The 18,062-nt window shown below is 50.8% G+C and overlaps 1 protein-coding gene across 1 annotated transcript in view; it reads left to right on the top strand.

Annotated features, from left to right (window-relative positions):
• Nucleotides 1-763: 763 nt before the first annotated feature.
• Nucleotides 764-18,062, top strand: part of CCDC69 (coiled-coil domain containing 69) — a 39,171-nt gene continuing 21,872 nt past the window's right edge. The window contains exons 1-2 of the mRNA XM_047729558.1: nt 764-983; nt 17,413-17,482. Of these exons, the coding sequence (XP_047585514.1) occupies nt 936-983; nt 17,413-17,482 (118 nt within the window). The 5' untranslated portion in view covers nt 764-935. The remainder of the gene's footprint in view (nt 984-17,412; nt 17,483-18,062) is intronic.

Genomic DNA, 18,062 nt, shown 5'->3' with positions numbered 1-18,062 from the left:
ACACCTTCCCAAGTGTCTCTGGCCTGGTATCATTTGCTAATAGACACACGGAGACACATGCACACTGATTTTTCAATGTTAGGTGTGGTTTTGTGGCATTGCCACTCTCAGAAACCTCAGGTAGTGACAAAGTGGGGGTAAATAAAAGTTCTCTTCCTCAGGCAGTGGCATGTTCTGTCCCTTATACCCACTGCATCTGCCTGTCTGCTTCCCAAGGAGTTGTAATGGGTAACATTTATCCAAGGCAGAGTGTTACAGATGCTTGTGAGCTGGAAAGAACTATTGACTCAGAAGTGAGGCGGTATTACGATTAAACTAAGTATCATAATGTATTTGTAGGGAAGTGGTTCAAAGCTTAGGTTCAACAAATTCCAGTTTTATTTGGAATATATTTGGGTTCTGGTACTCACGAGTTATGTGAGCTTAGGCAAATCACGTCTCTGAGCCTCATTTTCCTAACCTGTAATATGTAGGGAATAATATCTTTGTTGCAAGGAGATGGAAAAAAATAAAGTAATATGTACAATGTAGCCGGCAGCTCTCAAGAAATGGTAGCTGTTGTGTTTTCTCTAAGTAATTGTGTTAAATTTTTTCCAGGTCTTTTCTCTGGCGGGGGCCCGGAAAAGCATCCGTTGCTCCCAGGGAACTCTTCTGCCCTGGGCCAAGGTCGTTATCATTTACAGAGATGCTGGTCACCTGCCTTGGAGGCAGCACCGCGAACCCCGCGGGCTTCGCGGAGGCCCTGCTCTTCGGGTATTTACGGCGCGCGGCCGCCCCAGCTCCGGCTCAAGTCTGCGCTTCCAGGTTCAGTTTCAGGGTCTCGCCGGCAGCCCCGGCCCGCGGGCGCGCAGCGTTCAGCGGGGCTGGGACTGCTGGGTCCCCCGGGGGGGCCCCGCCGGAGTTAGGAGGCGGCGCCCGGGAGTCCCCGGAGGAGGATGGGCTGCGGACCCAGCAGGCTGAGCTGCTGCAAAGCCCCCAAAAAGGTAATGGGCGCGGGCGGCGAAGTTTGCCTCGGGAGGGGAGGAGGGTGCGGAACCGCTCCGCCGCAGGGACTCTCGGCGCCGCCGGCCCCCTCCGGTCGTCCCGGGGTGCCGGGCGGAGGACTGCGAGAGGCCGGCGCGGAGGGAGGCGGGGAAAGCTCCGCCGGGCGGCGCTCTTAGCGCCGGTGCGGGGCTGAGCCGCGCGGGGCAGCCGAGTTTACGAACACGGCCCCTGGGCCCGGGAAGCGCAGCTAATTCCGGCTGCCCGAGTGGGGAACTGTTTAGCTGTATGGCAGGTGCCCTTTTCCTTCAGTCTGGGGCTGCTCGCTGTGTGGCCACGGACAAGTGACTTGACCTCTCTGGGCCTTCCGCTTTTCCCACCGTTCTGAGGCACAGAGTCTCCGCGGCCGCTACTCGCAGAGTGGTCCACGGATTTACAGCAGCGGCACCACCCGGGACCTGTTTGAAATGCAGAATCTCAGGCTCTGCCCGGGACCTGCTAACCTAGAACCTGCCTTTTAACGAGATGTCCAGGTGATTACAACAGGCTTTAAACTTTGAGAAGCGCTGGTCTCAAACCTCTTCAGGCCCCAGAGCCGGTGCATGTGGGCTGTCCTGGGAGTACTGGGAGGGGCCAAAGAGGGAGGAGATCTACCGCCTGCTGCTGCCCTTCCTTTCCTTCCTGTCCCTCCCCCGAGGGGCCTCGGAGCTGGGTTAGGGCCGGGGAGACTCTACTCGGGTTTCTGACAGTAGGACCAGGTGCCCCTTGGGTTCTGACCAGCACAGAAGGTCGGAGCCTGGAGCCAGAGGACAACTTCCTCGGGGGGATGCCCGAGGCGCAGAGGGGGAAGGGAGGACCCTCAAGTTCTAACCCTTCTGCCTACTACTCCTTGCTTTTCAGCCAGGTGGGAGTCGGTGGTCCCATAAACTTGATGAGCAGTCCCTCCGGAGACCCGGAGAGGCCCCACACTGCAACCAAAAGTAGTTATTTTTCATAAAACTTTAATTCCTCTCTCTCTCTCTCTCCTGCTTTACTGGGGCCAATGCAAGCTTTCCCTGCCCTGTGCTAGTTCAGGCAGAAGAGTTTTCACCCCAAGTACAATGCCTCTGGCTCCTCCTTTATTCCTAAAAACTTCCCGAAGCTCTGACGGGGAAACCCTCCTGCTGGTCTTCCCTTACTCCAACAGGGAAACTGAGGCTTGCCTGCAGCCGTGGAAGCGGAGGGCTGGCTGATAGGGATGGTAGGCAGAGAAAGCTGAGCCTGCCTTGAGACCTGGAATGGAGCCAGCGATGGGTGGACATCAGTCCTGGCTCTACCATAAACATGTTAGTGACCTTGAGCAAGCCTGTACCACTCTTAGGGCCTCAGTTTCTCCCTCTACATGGAGAGGGAGGGAGATGAGCAGGATGATTCCCAAGGGTCTGAGAGTCTGTGTTCTCTGTATCTGTGTCAACATCTCTGTCTGCAAAGTGGGCCAAGAGTGAATTCCATCTAGGCAGGGGTGGAAGGAGACTGGAAGAGGGGCTCCATTCCAGGCCTGACTCTTCCATAGTGAGCATGGGTTCCCCTGCCTCCTTGCCCTTCCAAGAGCCTTACCAGCTGTCCCTGTCTGTCCTTGGCACAGCCTGAACTGGACAACCCCCCCCCCCAAGCTGTGAAGAGCAAGTAAAGCCTCCACAGACTATCCCCTTGGAAAAGGGCCCTGGGTACCACCTGTGCTGATGCACAGATCAGAGGATAAGGCCTGGAGAAGGGAAGGGTCTTGACTGAAGTCACAGAGTAACTTAGAGTAGAACCCAGGTGTCCAGCTCCCTAGTCCAGTGCTCTTCGTCTGTATCCCCACTCTGTGCTTATGGTGGCTTCTTATCGATTCCAAAGCCTTTTGGCATTAAAGCTTTCAGTCCATTGCCTCAGGGCAGTGTGGCATATCTTCCCGGCCCCAGCAATGCCAGGCCCCTGCCCCTGTGGGGCAGGACCTATAAGCCAGTTCATTTGAAGTTCACGCCTGTTTCCATCCCTCCAGGCTGTGCCCCTGCCCAGTTTCTCATCCAAACCCCACAAGACCTGAGCTCACAAGGCCATCCCCACCAGCTGTCAGTCCCCTCGGGGATACAGGGCCCCAAGGATGGGATGTACAAAAATGAGCTCACACTGCAGAAGGGTTAGGTCATGGCAACCATGACTCACGCTGAGTGGACTTTGCAGAGAGCTTTCACATCCCACGGACCTTACAAAAGCCCCGGAAGTTCGGCTGAGCTGCCGGCTCTTTGCCATACCACAGGTGAAGTCCCAGAGCTTCAGGCAGGAGTGATGCATCCAGTGTCGTAGGGTCCATTGATGACAAAGCTGTTCAACTGAGCCTGGTCTTCTGCACCTCCCTCTGGTGCTCATCGGCTCCTTTAGGTGCTGCCCAACTATTTGAGGGCCAACCAGCCAGGCTAGGGGCCAGGCCAGCGTGCAACAGTGGTATCTCACCCAGCCTCAGGAGATACAGGAAGACTCCTTGGATGGGGGAAGAAGAGGTGTGGGGATGCCTTGACTGAGCATTGAAGGTTTGGGAGGAGTTCCGATTGAGGCAGAGAGAAGAGCCTGAGCCGGGGCTGAGCCAGAAGAAAGTAGAGGCGGCCAGCAGCAAGGAAGGAACCCAGCGTGCTCCGTGGGGACTACCACAGCTGGGGACAGAGGCCTGACCACTAGGACCTCTCAGTCCTTCCAAGTTCAAGGATTAGAGAGTTTGCTGAGTCCTGTAGTCTACTGTGCCTGGTGGGCTTAGCCAAGAGACCCAACCTGAGGCTAAGTCAGGGCCTTACTGGGATGAGCTGAAACCCTGATGAGTGCTTAAGTGGGAATCCCTGGCAGGTGGGCGCTGAGGAGTCACTGGCACTGTCAGGTCCTTCCTAAACCCGTCTTGACTGAGACCCTGGGTGATGTGGTCATGTCCCCAGGAAGACTTGAGGGGGAGGGGCCAAGAAAGAAATTTGCTGTGGACTTGGTTATAGGAATGACATGGGAGTCCAGAGGGGCCTTCCATCCCCAGTAGCTTACAGGGCCCCCTCGGCCGGGCGGGGAGGGTCACCTATTACCTCATGGTCAACCCCTGTGTGTGTACCTGGTGTGGTGTCGGAACTCCGCAGCCCCCAGGACTTTGGCTCTGGCTGCAGCACCACAGCCCAGAGCAGAGAGTCAGAGAACCCACTCAGCACAGCTCCCACAGCTCCCACAGCTGGGCCTCAGGCAACGGGTTCTCAGCGGGTCGGTCTTTCAGGAGCCTTTCAGGAGCACTTCTGGGTAGTAGGCCAGCGAGCGAGGTAGGGATGCAGAAGAGAATGACCTGGAAGAGGCCCACAGGGGCACACGGAATTCCAAAACAAACCACAGACACTGAAGGGGTAGGCTCTAGAGCCGGGGTCCCGTGTTCATTTTCTCCCTGTGCACAGTGGGCTGGGTGTTAGGTGCTGCTTCGGTCTTAGCTCAATCACACTCCGTTAAGTGGCTGTGGACGGGACTTGGCTTCTCCATGCTTCAGTTTCCTCATCTGTGAGAGAGGTGTGAGATTAGCTCCTGGGTCATAGGGTTGTTCTAAAGATTAGTTGAAAGAAGGCACGCAGCAGAGCCCCTGGTACACTGACTGGCAAGTGGCGTGCCCTTGAAAGGAGGTCATGTGGGTGAGGCCAGAGGGAGACATAATCATACTTCACGGACATCACTGCTTGGATTGTGCCCAGCAAAAGCAAACAGGGATGTGGGAGACAGGGGGATATTAATGTCTTTGGGGTTGGGGACATGAAGCCTGGAGCTTGGCTGTTGCCTTCGAACCTCTGAAGGGTTGCCGAGGGGACGTGAGGAGCAACCTTGTTCTCTGTTGTTCCAGAAGGCAGAATTGTGGCTGGTGAAGCTCAAGGAAGCCAAATTCTACTTCTCGTGAGGAAGAAAGGTAGCAAGATTCCCATCTCCAGAGGAGTTCAAGCAGAAGTCAGGTGACATTTTTGCAAGACTAGAAGAGGGGATGTGAGCCCAGGACTAGTAAATATTTAGGATTCGACTTAAGAAATCTAATTCTGGGGTGCCTGGGTGCTCAGTTAAGTGCCTGCCTTCGGCTCAGGTCATGATCCTGGGTCTTGGGATTGAGTCCAACATTGGGCTCCTTGCTCTGCAGGGAGCCTGCTTCTGCCTCTGCCTCTACCTGCTATATTCTGCCTGCTTGTACTCTCTCTCTCTCTCTCTATCAAATAAATGACAAAAATTTTTTTTTTAAAAAAAGGGAAAATCTAATTCTGATTATTATAATATTTAAGGCAAAATTTCAGAGCTTGGGAAAATACAAAGAAGTTTGAAAATCACCATTAAGATATAGCCTCTATGTACATTTTAGTGTCATATATATATATATATATGTGTGTGTGTGTGTGTGTGTGTGTGTGTGTGTATAATGTACATAAGGGTGACTATTTTTATGTGATTGGGACTATATTTTAAAGAGGTTATATTCTAGTTAATATTTTGCTGGAGGCCTTCTTCTTACACAGTCCATGGAAACACGACATTCAATGTCCACCTAATATTCTGTGCCTGCTCCATGGCTTGTGTAACTGGTTTGGACCCTCGGTTGTTTGCATTCCCCACTCCTACCCTCATTCTTCATAAGCATCCTTGGGTTTTCATCCTAATGGGTGGGGGAGGGGTGGCTCTGAGCTCAGAGGGGAGCGGAGGGGCTGAGGGAAGACCTTCTGGGAGAGCTGGCCTCTTGGCTGGGCTTTGAGGGTTGGCGGGGTAGGGCTAGACAGTTGTGTGGGGGTGAGTGGGATAGATGCAAGTCTGGGCTCCTGACACCTGGGCAATAGAACAGGGTAAATCTGACCTTTTAGCTTGGTTTGCCAAGGGTTGGGCAGTTGAAGAACTTGAGAGGAAGCTGACTTTCCTGGGCCCTGAGCCCTGACCCCCAAGCATTGTGGAGACAATGGTGTGTACGTAGCCTCTGAGCTGGTGATTTTTGACCAACCCATAAAATCATCCCAGCTAAATCCAGTATCAGCTTCCATATACAGGCACTCTGAAAATCTTGTGAGGTTGAAAGCCAGATTTCTATTTTATAAGAGGACATCTGTACCAGTGGCCTAAGACTATTAGAAAACTTTATGATGGGGCATCTGGGTGGCTCAGTGGGTTAAGCCTCTACCTTCGGCTCAGGTCATGATCCCAGGGTCCTGGGATGGAGCCCCACGTCGGGCTCTCTGCTCGGCGGGGAGCCTGCTTCCCCCTCTCTCTCTCTGCCTGCCTCTCTGCCTACTTGTGATCTCTGTCAAATAAATAAAAATTTAAAAAAAAATCTTTAAAAAAAAAAGAAAACTTTATGATAATCCTTGCCTTAGAGACACAGTCTTTGGCAACACATTTTCTGCACAAGTATGCAGTTTTAATTCTGTTCTTTTCCTTTGTAGTTGAATTCCCAGGTGGCTAGTGTAGGTCCCCCAAGGGTAGGATATGTCCCCCACCACCTAAAGACTTCCATCTTTGCCTCAATTGGATGCTGAGTTTGGGGCCCATGCTTCATGTCCTTTTTGTTGTAAAGAGGGCAGAAAAGGTAAAACTTCACATTAGTTGCCCAGAAGCAGGCTGCTGTGAAAGTAAAGTTGGTGATGGTCCTGAGTGGGGAGGCACTGCCCCCTGACCTCTCAGCCTTCACAGATCAGCTAGTAAACAACAGCCTGAAATCTGCCTGGAAAGGGTGTTCTCAAAGGTCTTCATATAACATTCATGAACATTCATGTTCAAAAAAGAAACTTGGAAATTGTAGAGACACCCCCCTCCCCCTCCAGTAAAAGGGAGAGCCCGATGGTTGGCCCAAGTTCTGGCTCTGACATCTTGGGGGCACCTGGGTTCCCATATTTGTCCCCTCAGCATCCTCCACCCTCAGAAACCTGTGAGCCCTGCTGGACCATCAGGGAGAGCAGGACCCATAGGTGGGGGAGGAGGAGCTCCTGAGAGCCTGGCGTGGGCAGACAGTAGGAGCAAGAGAAAAAAAACCATCCATCTTTAGCATGTGTAGATCTAAATCTGTCCATTACCTGAAGACAAGTCATCCTGCTTCTCTTGCCAGGTGAATTTTAATCCCTAGGAGTCGTTTATCTTGTCACTTTATTTTCAAACCTGAATCTTCCAGAACATCTAGGCCAAACGCCTTACAATACATAAAACATCCATCCCACGTCCAGGCTTTCCCCCAGATAAGTGATGTACAGCCTGACCTACTTCCACTTCTCCCTCTCCCCCACTGTACACTGAGTATAGGAGGAACCTTGTAGACTTCCTTGCCACTTCTCCACTGCTCCCCAACCCTACCCACTGCCTACTCCCTTAGGATATAGCCTTGACATTAGAAAAGTTGTCTGTACTGGGGTGGGTAAAATGCACACCCCCACTAAAACTCAGGTACACCAAGAACCTATGAATGTGACCTTATTTGAAAATGGGTTTTTTAGGAGATGGAATCCAGTTAAAACGAGGTCCTACTGGATTACAGTGGGCCTTCATCCAATGACTGTTGTCCTCATAAGAACAGGACAAGTTGGACAGGGTGAAGGCCATGTGATAACAGAAGCAGAGCTCAGAGTGCTGCAGACACACAAGCCAAGAAACACCAAGGATTTGTGGCACCCGCCAGAGGCTGGGAGAGAGGGATCAAACAGATTCTCCCTCAGAACCCCCAGAAGGAACCAACTCTCCCGACACCTTGATTTTGGACTCCTAGCTTCCAGAACTGTGAGAGAATCCATTTCTGTTTTAGGGCTCCGACTCAGGGGTAATTTGTTACAGCAGCTCTGGGAAACTTGTTCATCTTCAGGTTAATGACTCCCAACTCCTGCTCTCACCCTCCACCGTCAGTCAAAGTGGGCAGCAAGAACCCAAGGCCTCCCATTTGGACCCATGGCTGCCCCAGAAGAATAGGGAGCATGGCAAGCAAGGAGGTGCTTGGGCAAGGCCCAGAGGCTTTTTCGGCCACCAGCCTCAGCTCCCGTGGGAGAAAGCGCCACCCTGGGAGTCAGCCACGCTCTGACTCCAACCTCTGTCACTCACTGGCTGGGGTTCTGAGCTAGGAGGTTCTCTCCCTGGGCCTTGACGTCCCCATCTGTAAAATGACTGCCTTGGCTGATTTTAGGTTTCAAGAGAGGTATGTCTTCTTGTTGTTAATCCTTTGCACACAAGTAAAACATGAATACATCACTGTTTAAAAAATTCTAAGAATTCGGGTAATAGTAAATCTCCTCCTCCTTGGCTACAACAGTCTTTGTCCTTTCTCTAGAAATGACAAGTGCCGGCCCTCTGTGCTTTTCTAGGGGCTTTTTCTCTGTTCATTTGTGTGCATTGATGTGCCGAGAAAAAAGGCTTATTTTGCATATCCATGTTCTACTAAATGCCTTTCTAACTTTGTAGGTAAAATGTCCTCCATGGTTGAGACTTATGCGTGACCTTGTGTAGTGTCACGTACCTTCGTGTGTCGAGGCAGGCCCCACGACAGACATGCGGCTGGCTTCCAGTGTGTCCCTGTTACAAACGACATGCCCTGAGTTCCCCGGGGAGGCACGGCTGTCCTCGCTAATGTGTGCCTCTCTGTGGGCAGTGCGGTTGCGGGGGTGTGGGACCCCATGCCTGTAACCTGGGGCAGGGGGCAGCTACTGACTCCCCATCACCCTCCGCTCCAGGCAATTACTGCCTCCCCACAGGGGCTGCTCGAGAACAGGGGGTGGTGGGAAGGGCTCAGGACACCCACCCTGGTCCTCCTGAGCAAGGGTGCCTCTTTTCTTGTCCTCTGGGGAAGCTCTCTTCACTCAGGGGTTGACAGCTGAGTGTCAGATCATCTGCCCTGCTCTGACCCGAGCAAACGATCCTGACAAGACTGATACAGGATGAGGTGGCAGGATGACCTCACTCCACCCCTTCTCCTACATCCTAAGCACGTCAACACTAGAAGGACTCCGATGTATCCTCATTGTCCAACTCCAGGCCACAGAGAAGAAGCAACCATAGCCAGGAGAGGGTCAGGTACTTTCCCAAGGTCACACAGCAAGTGGCAAGCCCAGATTTTAACCCACTGAGCCACCCAGGCACCCCGCAAGCCCGAATTTTTACTCTAGACCCCCACGTGGAAGTTTGCCATTGGGTTGGAGAGGGTGGTGGACATCTGGCATATTATCTCAGCCCTCGGCATGTCTCTTCCTCTGCCTCGGCCGCTGACTTCATTCTCTGTCTCACTCCCTCAGGGTCTCAGGCAGACCCAAATGCTAGACTTGGTACTGAGGGCCTTTGCCAGCTCCAGGCCCTCAAAGCTGACCAGAACTGTGGACACCACGAGAAGCTTGTAGCGGACAAGAAAACGTGTGCTCTGGGGAGAAAGACAAGGGATATCGTGCATCGGAAAGCCTTTCTCTCACTGTCTGTGAACAGGGCTGGGCCCCATGCTCAAGGCCTTCCCCACAGTCCACCAAGACCTCGCTGGGCTGGTGCTGAAGAGGGAAGTGGTTCTGTCCTCCTCTGAGATCTCACTTCTCAGTTGATCAGATAGAAGCACTAGAGACCACATCCGGCCCTTCCTAGGGAGCGCTGGGGGCATCACAGGTGTTCTGAGAACGCGCAGTGCCCCGCAGCGGAACTCAGTGGGCAGGCTGGCCCTCCAACCATTAGGCCACCCTGATCTCCTAGCCACGCCAGTCTGTTCCGGGGCAGGCAGGGGGCGATACTGATGCCACATGCTGAAACATGAATGAGGTGAACTAACTCTTCAGTGTCCCCAACATGGTGAAAATGAAATCAAATTCAGGCATTACTTGGGCGAAATGCTTCTGCCCGTCCATCTTAGAGATGGGGAAGCTGAGACCTGTGTCTTTATGGTGATTTTCCAACAGCGCCTCTGTGATTCGGGTGTGAATGTTCATATTTCTCAACAGCCCTGAACATTTAGGCCCTGCCTTTCCTCCCCCTTCTGGAGGGGGCCCTCTGGGCCTCCACACCACCCCACCCCTCCTTCCTGCCTCTCCATTCAGCCAATAGGCTCTGCCTGGGGGTTGTTAAGATTCTGAAACTACTGGTGTGGGCCCCACCCATGCTGAGTCTAGACACCGGAAAGGCAGCTCTGATACAGCACAGGGGTGGGACCTGAGTACCCTGAGGCCCCAGATCTGGTCTGTCCTCTCAGCTTTGGCTATGGGGATCAATCTGGTGTATGCATAAAGGAAATGGAAGGGCCTCCAGGCTCCCCCTTGAATCTGGATTCTCATTAGGGCTCTGCTCCCCTGTTTTGTGGCTTCTGACATCCACCCATCTGAGGCCCACCTCCGGGCCTCAGTTTCTCCATCTGGAAATAGGAAGCGGGGATTGGAATAAACAGTCTTCAGGGATCCTTCCAACCCTGCCTTCTGGGTCCCAGGAAGCATTCCTCAACCAGAATGGGTGTGATAGAACTCTGTGGCTGAGGGAAACCAGGGGACAGGAAAGGAACCAGTAACTTTTTTTTTTTTTGAAAATTTTATCTATTTATTATTGAGAGAGAGAGAGAGATTGGGAGAATGACCAGCAGGAGGGGCAGAGGGAGAAGCAGACTCCCTGTGGAGCAGGGAGCCTAATGTGGGGCTCGATCCCAGGACCCTGGGATCATGACCTGAGCCAAAGGCACATGTTTAACCAACTGAGCCACCCAGGCACCCAAGAGCTAGGTAACGCTTACGGGGCCTTTGATTACTAAATTCTCTAAGTAAAGCAGAAATAGTGAGGACCACTCTGACTGATACCACTCAATCAGAAATACACAAAGCCTGAAGGCCCTTGGAAAGCATGGAGTGATGGTCCCTACAGCGAGGTGAGACCAAGTGTGGTCAGGAAAGCCTGGGCCATCCACCGGGCTCCTCTTGACTCCATCCTAGCAGGGGGCCCAACATAAGGAATGGCTGGCACCTTCTTTCTGTCTGCCTTATCACCGTTGCCTGGTGTGCCTCACAGTTTGAGGGAAATTGAGGCGTCTACCCCCAAAGGCTTTAGTACAGGACTCTGGAAATTCACCCCAAAGTGAACTACAACCTGGAGAACATTTAACAGAACCCTCTGAGGTCGTGTTCATGCTGGTGGCTTTTACACACCACCTGAACTTTACGCTTACCAGAGGGCTTAACTTGCTGAATATCAAAGATGCTTTATAGAATTATAGACTGTCGGAGTTGAAGGTTCTCTGTGATCACTCCATCCAACCTGCAAAATGAAGTTTGCCTTTCTTGCATGCTATCAGTGACGGAGAAATCACTACCACGACCAAACCCCCAACTCTAGGGTAAGGCAGCCTATCTCTGTCTGGGATAGTTCTGAAATTCTACTTCATGTTGAACTGAAACTTCTTGGAACTTCTAGTCCTTAACCACAAGCCTGCCCTCCGAGGCTGCGGACCACACACTAGCAGCTTCTGCCTCACGAGATTTGAAGGCAGCAGCCAGGTTTTCTCTCCTGTTCTTGAAGCTGACCAAGAATTGTTAACAGTAGCTCCTGTAATCTGGTCTGGGGCTCCTTCCACATGTCGTCAGCTCCATTTGGATGCATTCCAGTTTGTCAATTTACTGTTAGAGATGCAAGTATATCCTTGGGGGTCTCACTGGACCCGATGTGAGCTCATCTGGCTTCTCCACAGCTCTGGCCACCGCGCTCCCACTCTGCCCAGACTCTGCACCCGTATCTGGCAGCCACATCCTGCTGCAGACCAGGTTCGTTTCAGGTTGGACTCAAAGCAGGACTCTGGTCTGGGCTGGACCAGAACTGGGTGTGTGTTACCAAGATACAAGGGCGCTGTTTCCGGCCTCCATAGTGGAAGGGCTGTCCTGGCATTTGGAAGAACGAACAGAACAGCTGTTCCGATCCTGACGTGTGGCAGATAGAGAAATTGAGGTCCAGCGCAGGCAAGGGACTTGCCTAAAGTCTCATAGGAAAGCTGGAACCCGGGTCTCCTGGTGTCTCCCCCAGTCCTGGGTTCTCCCTACGTCCTGTGCTGCCAGCTGCCCCCCTTTCGCTGTCTTCTCCCAGTTTCTGTTGACTCAGGAAACCCCAGTGACCCTGCTATCCCTCTTCCAGAGCTCAGTCCGGATGCCTGACCCCAGCCCTGGGCCTCCCTGCTCCACTTTTGGAAGGGGAAATTCTTGTGTCCATCTCCCAGCTCCTGTCCTCTCCCACCACAGGGTGATCTCTGCTCAGTGGCCTCTGAGGAGGGAGCTGCCCGAGCCCCAGACTGCGGATTTTCCATGTGCTTATCAATCCTGCTCAGCTCTGGGCTATGTGTTCTCAGGCTCCTGTGACCATCAGAGCTGCCTGCGTAGACTGGCCAATTAGAGCTCCCCAGCACACCCACCACCCTTGGATCCTGTGGGTCTAGAACTGGGTGCCGGAGGCTGTGTTAAGCAAACATTACAGGAGGTTCTAATACAGGACATCTAATACCATATTCCTAGAAATAGTGTTCTTGGCATCATATTGGATCCTGGAACAAATCCAAAGTGGGTTTCAAACATGGTCCCTGTCCTCAAGGAGGCCCTTGGCCTCGTTGGAGAAACATAGGGAGCCAGGTAGATCCCCACATGGGTGTCCGAGCAGGCACCCAGGCACAGAGCTGCTGGGGACTAACTCAGTGCTGGAGAGAGACAGAGAGGAAACATGACAGGTGCTCACTCTGGAAGCCTGAGGAACCATGGAGGGTGTGTCATGCTGGGATGAATGCCTTGGGATGGCCTCAAACACAGGGATGTGCCCACTGGGGCCAGGAGTACAATAGGCTTGTTTGGTTTGAGTCTAGCAAATTTGCGAGTTTTTTTTTAAGAAGTAATACTAGTCCCTGTTGGCAGGGCTGCCGTAAAACCGTCCTTGTCGTGCGCCAACAGTGGGTGCATTCATGGGTGGAACCTTTACGGAGGGTAAAGCCGGTGGTTTTGGATGGGTAAAAAAATCATACAAATCAGCAAGTGATTAGTGAAAGCATAATTTGGAAATTAAGAAGTGGAAATAAATGAAGTATTCATTCAGATTGTTAAACAATTGAACTCGTTCACAAAGATGTAATATTTGAGTCATTCAAATTAATGTAGCTACAGAACACTTAATGCCATATAGTAAAGGCTCATAATATATTTGAAAAAGTACAACATAAGGAAGTATATGTAGTGTTCCAGTAATTAATAAATAGATCTATTATTACTACCACTATAATTGGAGGGAGATGTTTACAAATGTTTATTAAAGAAATAGGGAGAAAGAAGAGGATGTTCGCCTGAGGACAGATGGTGGTGAGTCTTTTTTTTAAGTCATATAAGTAGAAAGAGAGTGAGTACAAGCAGGGGGAAAGGTAGGCAGATGGAGAGAGAGAAGCAGACTCCTCACCAAGCAAGGAGCCCAAGGCAGGACTTGATCCCAGGACCCTGGGATCATGACCTGAGCTGAAGGCAGAGGCTTCACTGACTGAGCCACCCAGGCATCCCAGTGATAAGTCTTGGACATCACTGGAAGCTGTAATCCTGGGAATCATTTTGTCAGGATCTGGGGACTTGAGTGCAGGGTCCCGGCCTGCCTGTGATCCAGAAGCTGTTAGTGGGGGAGAGCTTTTCATCTTTCTGCGGTGGTGATCTGGCAGAAGACAGTTTTTCATGAGCTCGATGATCTTACTTCAGGCCAGTCTAAGGGAGAGCTACCAAAGCACTACACTACTTTGTTCTTGCCCTGCTTTCCAGACAGAACGTAATAAACTCAGGCAATGTTTGAGCTCTCAGAATATGCCAGACACTCTAGGGCCATTATCCTATCTAATCCTTAAAATGATCACCTGAGGAAACCCAGGCTTGGAGAGGCCATGCAGTCACGCAGTGTTATATTTAGGATTTGAATCCTGGTGTGGGTAATTCTAGAATCCCAGAGTTCTTTCTTTTTTTATTTTTTAAAAGTTTTTATTTATTTATTTATTTTAGAGATAGGGAGGGGCAGAGGCAGAGAAGCAGACTCCATGCTGAGCCCAAAGCCTGACTTGGGGGTTGATCCACAGCCCCAAATCATGACCTAAGCCGAAACCAAGAGCTGGACGCTTAACCAGCTGAGCCATCCAGGCACCCCTGGAATCCCGGGGTTCTTAACCACACTGCTCCTGTCTCTACTGTGCTGAGACCTGGTTCTGATGTTGAGTTTGCCATCTAGGCACAGTGTGACCATGTCCTACCTCCCTGGGTCTCCTGTGATAAACTTGGATGTGAGTACTACGGAGAGGAGCAGAGGTCAGAGGCTGACCTCCACCACGGGGATCCACTAAGACCTTCTTGACCCTATACCTAGCAAAGGAGGGATCAGGAACCCAGAGGAGGGAAGAGATTTGTCCAGGGTTGTAGAAGAGCTGGGACTAGAATCCGGGAATTCTCGGTTCCATGAAAACACCCCCAGGTTAGCGTAGCCAGTGGTGGCAATGGGGGATGAGACAACTATTGATCTCCCTCCTTCCTACAGCCCAGGGTACAAAGGCTGGCTTCTGTCACTTCCCCAGACTTGCTTTGACAATTTCTCTGACTTGGGCCTGGGCTGGGCATCCCCTCTCTCGTGGGTGGAGAGAGCTGAGTCTTCAGGTCTTCACCCTTCACCGGGCGGAAGGAGACCTCAGTTGTCAGAGATGCCGGCCCCCGAGGGCCAGGGGGAAGGCACTGTGTCTTGTTCCATCTGCCAGGGGCTCCCGCTGCACCATGCTCTGTGCCAGGCTCTGTGGGGCAGGAACAGAAGGTTGTAGAAACCTGCCCTTGACTTACCTTCCTTCCCCAACCAGAAGTACGCTTTCTAGCACCAGGTCAATCATTCTTGAGTTCAGGAAATTGTTAATAATTGTATGCAATAACTGGTGTTTAAAAATCTGTGACCAGAGTAAAAAGTACAGTTAATTGAACATTTTCATACCCTTTCCACAGGCTTATTTTTACGTATCTCTCATTTTTTCCTTTCTTTCTTTCTTTTTTTTTTTTTTTTTTTTTAGAGAGGGAGGGAGGGAGGAAGGGGGCAGAGGGAGGGAGAGAATCTTAAGGAGACTCCATACCCAGTGTGGAATCCCAACAGCCTGGAGCCTGATCCATCTCCTGAGTTGAAAGCAAGAGTCAGATGCTCAACAGACTGAGCCACCCAGGTGCCCCTTTTAAGTGTTTCTTAAAATGGGATCTAGAATTTTTTTTTTCATTTTTTTAAGAGCATCTTTTTTTTTTAAAGGGATAGTTGACAATATAAACATTATATTGGTTTTAAGTGTACAATAATGATTCAGTGTATGCATATATTATGAGTATATAATACTCATATATTATATTATTATAACAGTAAGTCTAGTTAACATTCAGGAACATTTTGAAATGTCTGGGTGGCTCATTTGGTTGAGTGTCTGCCTTCAGTCAGGTCATGGTCCCAGGGTCCTGCGATCGAGCCCCACATTGGGCTCCTGGCTTGACAAGGAGTCCCTTCTTCCTCTGCCTCTTCCCTCTGCTCTGCTCTCTCAAATAAATGAATAAAATCTTTAAAAAGAAAAAAAAAGTGATGTTATATATTTTAAAAAGACATCCAAGAACATCTTTAAAAGTTACAGAATGGCTTAATTTATATTTTTTATCCCAGAATCTGGTCCAGTGGCTAGTGTCATGCCTTTGCTGACTTTCTGCCTATCTGGGGTAAAATGAGAAAATTAAAGGTTTAAGTGTGTGTATAACATTGGGTAAGGATGTCAGTTCCCCTTTCCTGGAAGGGTGTCTTGAGCTTTCCTTATTGTATGTTAGAAGGTTAGAGAAGGCCCTCTATTTTATGAAATGATGGTGTTAGTCTGCAGATAATGTTCTCAGAATCCTTGGTGGTCAACCCATATCAACTCTCCTATTAAAAAATATTATTTACGGGACGCCTGGGTGGCTCAGTGGGTTAAAGCCTCTGCCTTCAGCTCAGGTCATGATCCCGGGGTCCTGGGATCGAGCCCCGTGTTGGGCTCTCTGCTCAGCAGGGAGCCTGCTTCCTCCTCTCTCTCTGCCTGTCTCTCTGCCTACTTGTGATCTCTGTCAAATAAATAAATAAAATCTTAAAAAATATATATTATTTACGAAACTCGAAAATCTGGGAGCCACTGACTCTGCTTTGGGATTTAGCCCTTTGGCATAGTTTCCTACTTTGATCAGATTCAACTAGTACTGGCTCAGGTTGGTGAAAAAGCCCATAGATGGCTCAAGCCCTTGACTCTGCCAGTTATTCACTAACCACCTTGACTGAGTCCTCACCTCCCTTAGCCCCAGCCTCCTCTTCTGTAAATTGCGGATATTCCTGTTTCCCAGGATCATTTTGAAGATCAGCTAAGGTAGTGTGGGTAAGACATCATAGTGCCTAGTACATCATGAGTATGGTGTCTTACCCCCAGCTGTCAAGGGAGATACCACTACCTCCTTATCGTTGGCAAAACATCCCTCTAACAAAGAATAAGCATGGTAGAACCATGGCCTAGACTTCTCCTTCTCCTCCTCTTCCTCCCCCTTCTCCTCCTCCTTCTCTCCCCCCTCCTCCTCCCTCCTCCTCTTCCTCCTCTTCCTTCTTTTTCTTCTCCTCCTCCTCCTCATCATCCTCCTCTTTCTTCTTCTTCCTCTCCTCCTCCTCCCTCTCCTCCTCCTCCCCCTCCTCCCCCTCCTCCTCCTCCTCCTTCTTCTTCCTCAAGAATTTATTTACTCATTTGAGAAAGAGATGGAGAGTACAAGCAGGGGGAAGAGCAGAAGGGGAGGGAGAGGGACAAGCAGACTCTTGAGCTGAGCATGGAGTGACACACTGGACTCGACTCGACACACTGGGCTTGATTCCAGGACCCTGAGATCATGACCTGAGCCTAAACCAAGAGTTGGATAACCGACTGGGCCACCTGGGCGCTCCCCACCCCCCACCCCACGGCTTGGAGTTCTGATGCTTTGCCCCGAATACAGGGAACTTGGAAAGAAGTCGTGGTAACCATAGTTCCTGAGAGGAAAGGGTAATTGTCTCTGAACTAGAGGTTGGGAAGTTTCAGCTGTAATTGGGTTGAGGGTAATAGCAAAAGGTCTGGCCAAGAGCTGGAAGAAGGAAGAGGTGGGGAGGGCCTCATGGATGATGGCACAAACCAAGAGAATCTAAGAAGAGGTCAACCAGCAGCAAACTCCCCACTGAGGGTTTCCCTGGAGATGATGAGAAATCCTACTCGGGGAACCCCTTCTCCACAGAGGGAGTGCTGCCTTTGGCTAGTGAGGGAGGCAGCCTAAGTAACTAGATCCAAGGCAAGGTCTGGCATAGCTGGATGTTGGTCCTGTCTTGCTTTTGGAAGGATCCTACTATAGCATCCATCCTTACACTGACCTCCTACCCTCTACCTTCACCTCATTGTTGTCTCATTTCTTTCAGAGGCGCCAAAAACCAGATCAGCCACCCAGACCAGAGCCACAGGAACTAGGTCCCCTCAATGGGGATACAGGTGAGTAGCCAGCCCCATTAATGCCCTCCCTACCCTCCATGAGGTTTCCTACTTTATAATCAACAAAGCTGATACAGCTATTTAATTATCTCATGAGATCTTAGGTAGGTTACATTAATAGCAGTATCATGTCTAAAATCAAGGAGGTGATACTCCTGACTTGTACTTGCCTCTTCCTGGCTACTGATACCACACCTGGAGTGCTGAGTTTATTTCTGGAAAGTACCTTTTCAGGAGAATCCAGAAAAATTGGAGGGAGAACAGTGAAGACAGATCAGGCTGGTGAGGAATCTGGAACCCAGTACTGTAAGGAGGACTTAAAGGAGCAAAGGATGTTTTACCTGGAAAGAAGATGTTGCAATAAAACACAACAGGTCTCCCCAAGTGTCTGCAGTGCCCTCAGAGAGAAGAAAGATAAGCCTTGTTCAGTGTGACCCAGAGGTCAGTACAAAGGCCTCAAGGTGGCAGAAACAGGCAGGCAGAATTCAGTTCAATCTCAAAAGATGTTTTGTGTGATTGTTGATTTAAAACCGCCAGAGCTACCTAGTAATGAAATGAGCTCTCCATCTCTGAAAGGGTT

This window comes from Lutra lutra, chromosome 5, assembly GCF_902655055.1.
Source record: "Lutra lutra chromosome 5, mLutLut1.2, whole genome shotgun sequence".
In the NCBI taxonomy this organism is placed as follows: Eukaryota; Metazoa; Chordata; class Mammalia; order Carnivora; family Mustelidae; genus Lutra; species Lutra lutra.
The sequence above is the reverse complement of the archived record's forward strand: the minus strand, read 5'-3'. Positions and strand labels throughout refer to the sequence as shown.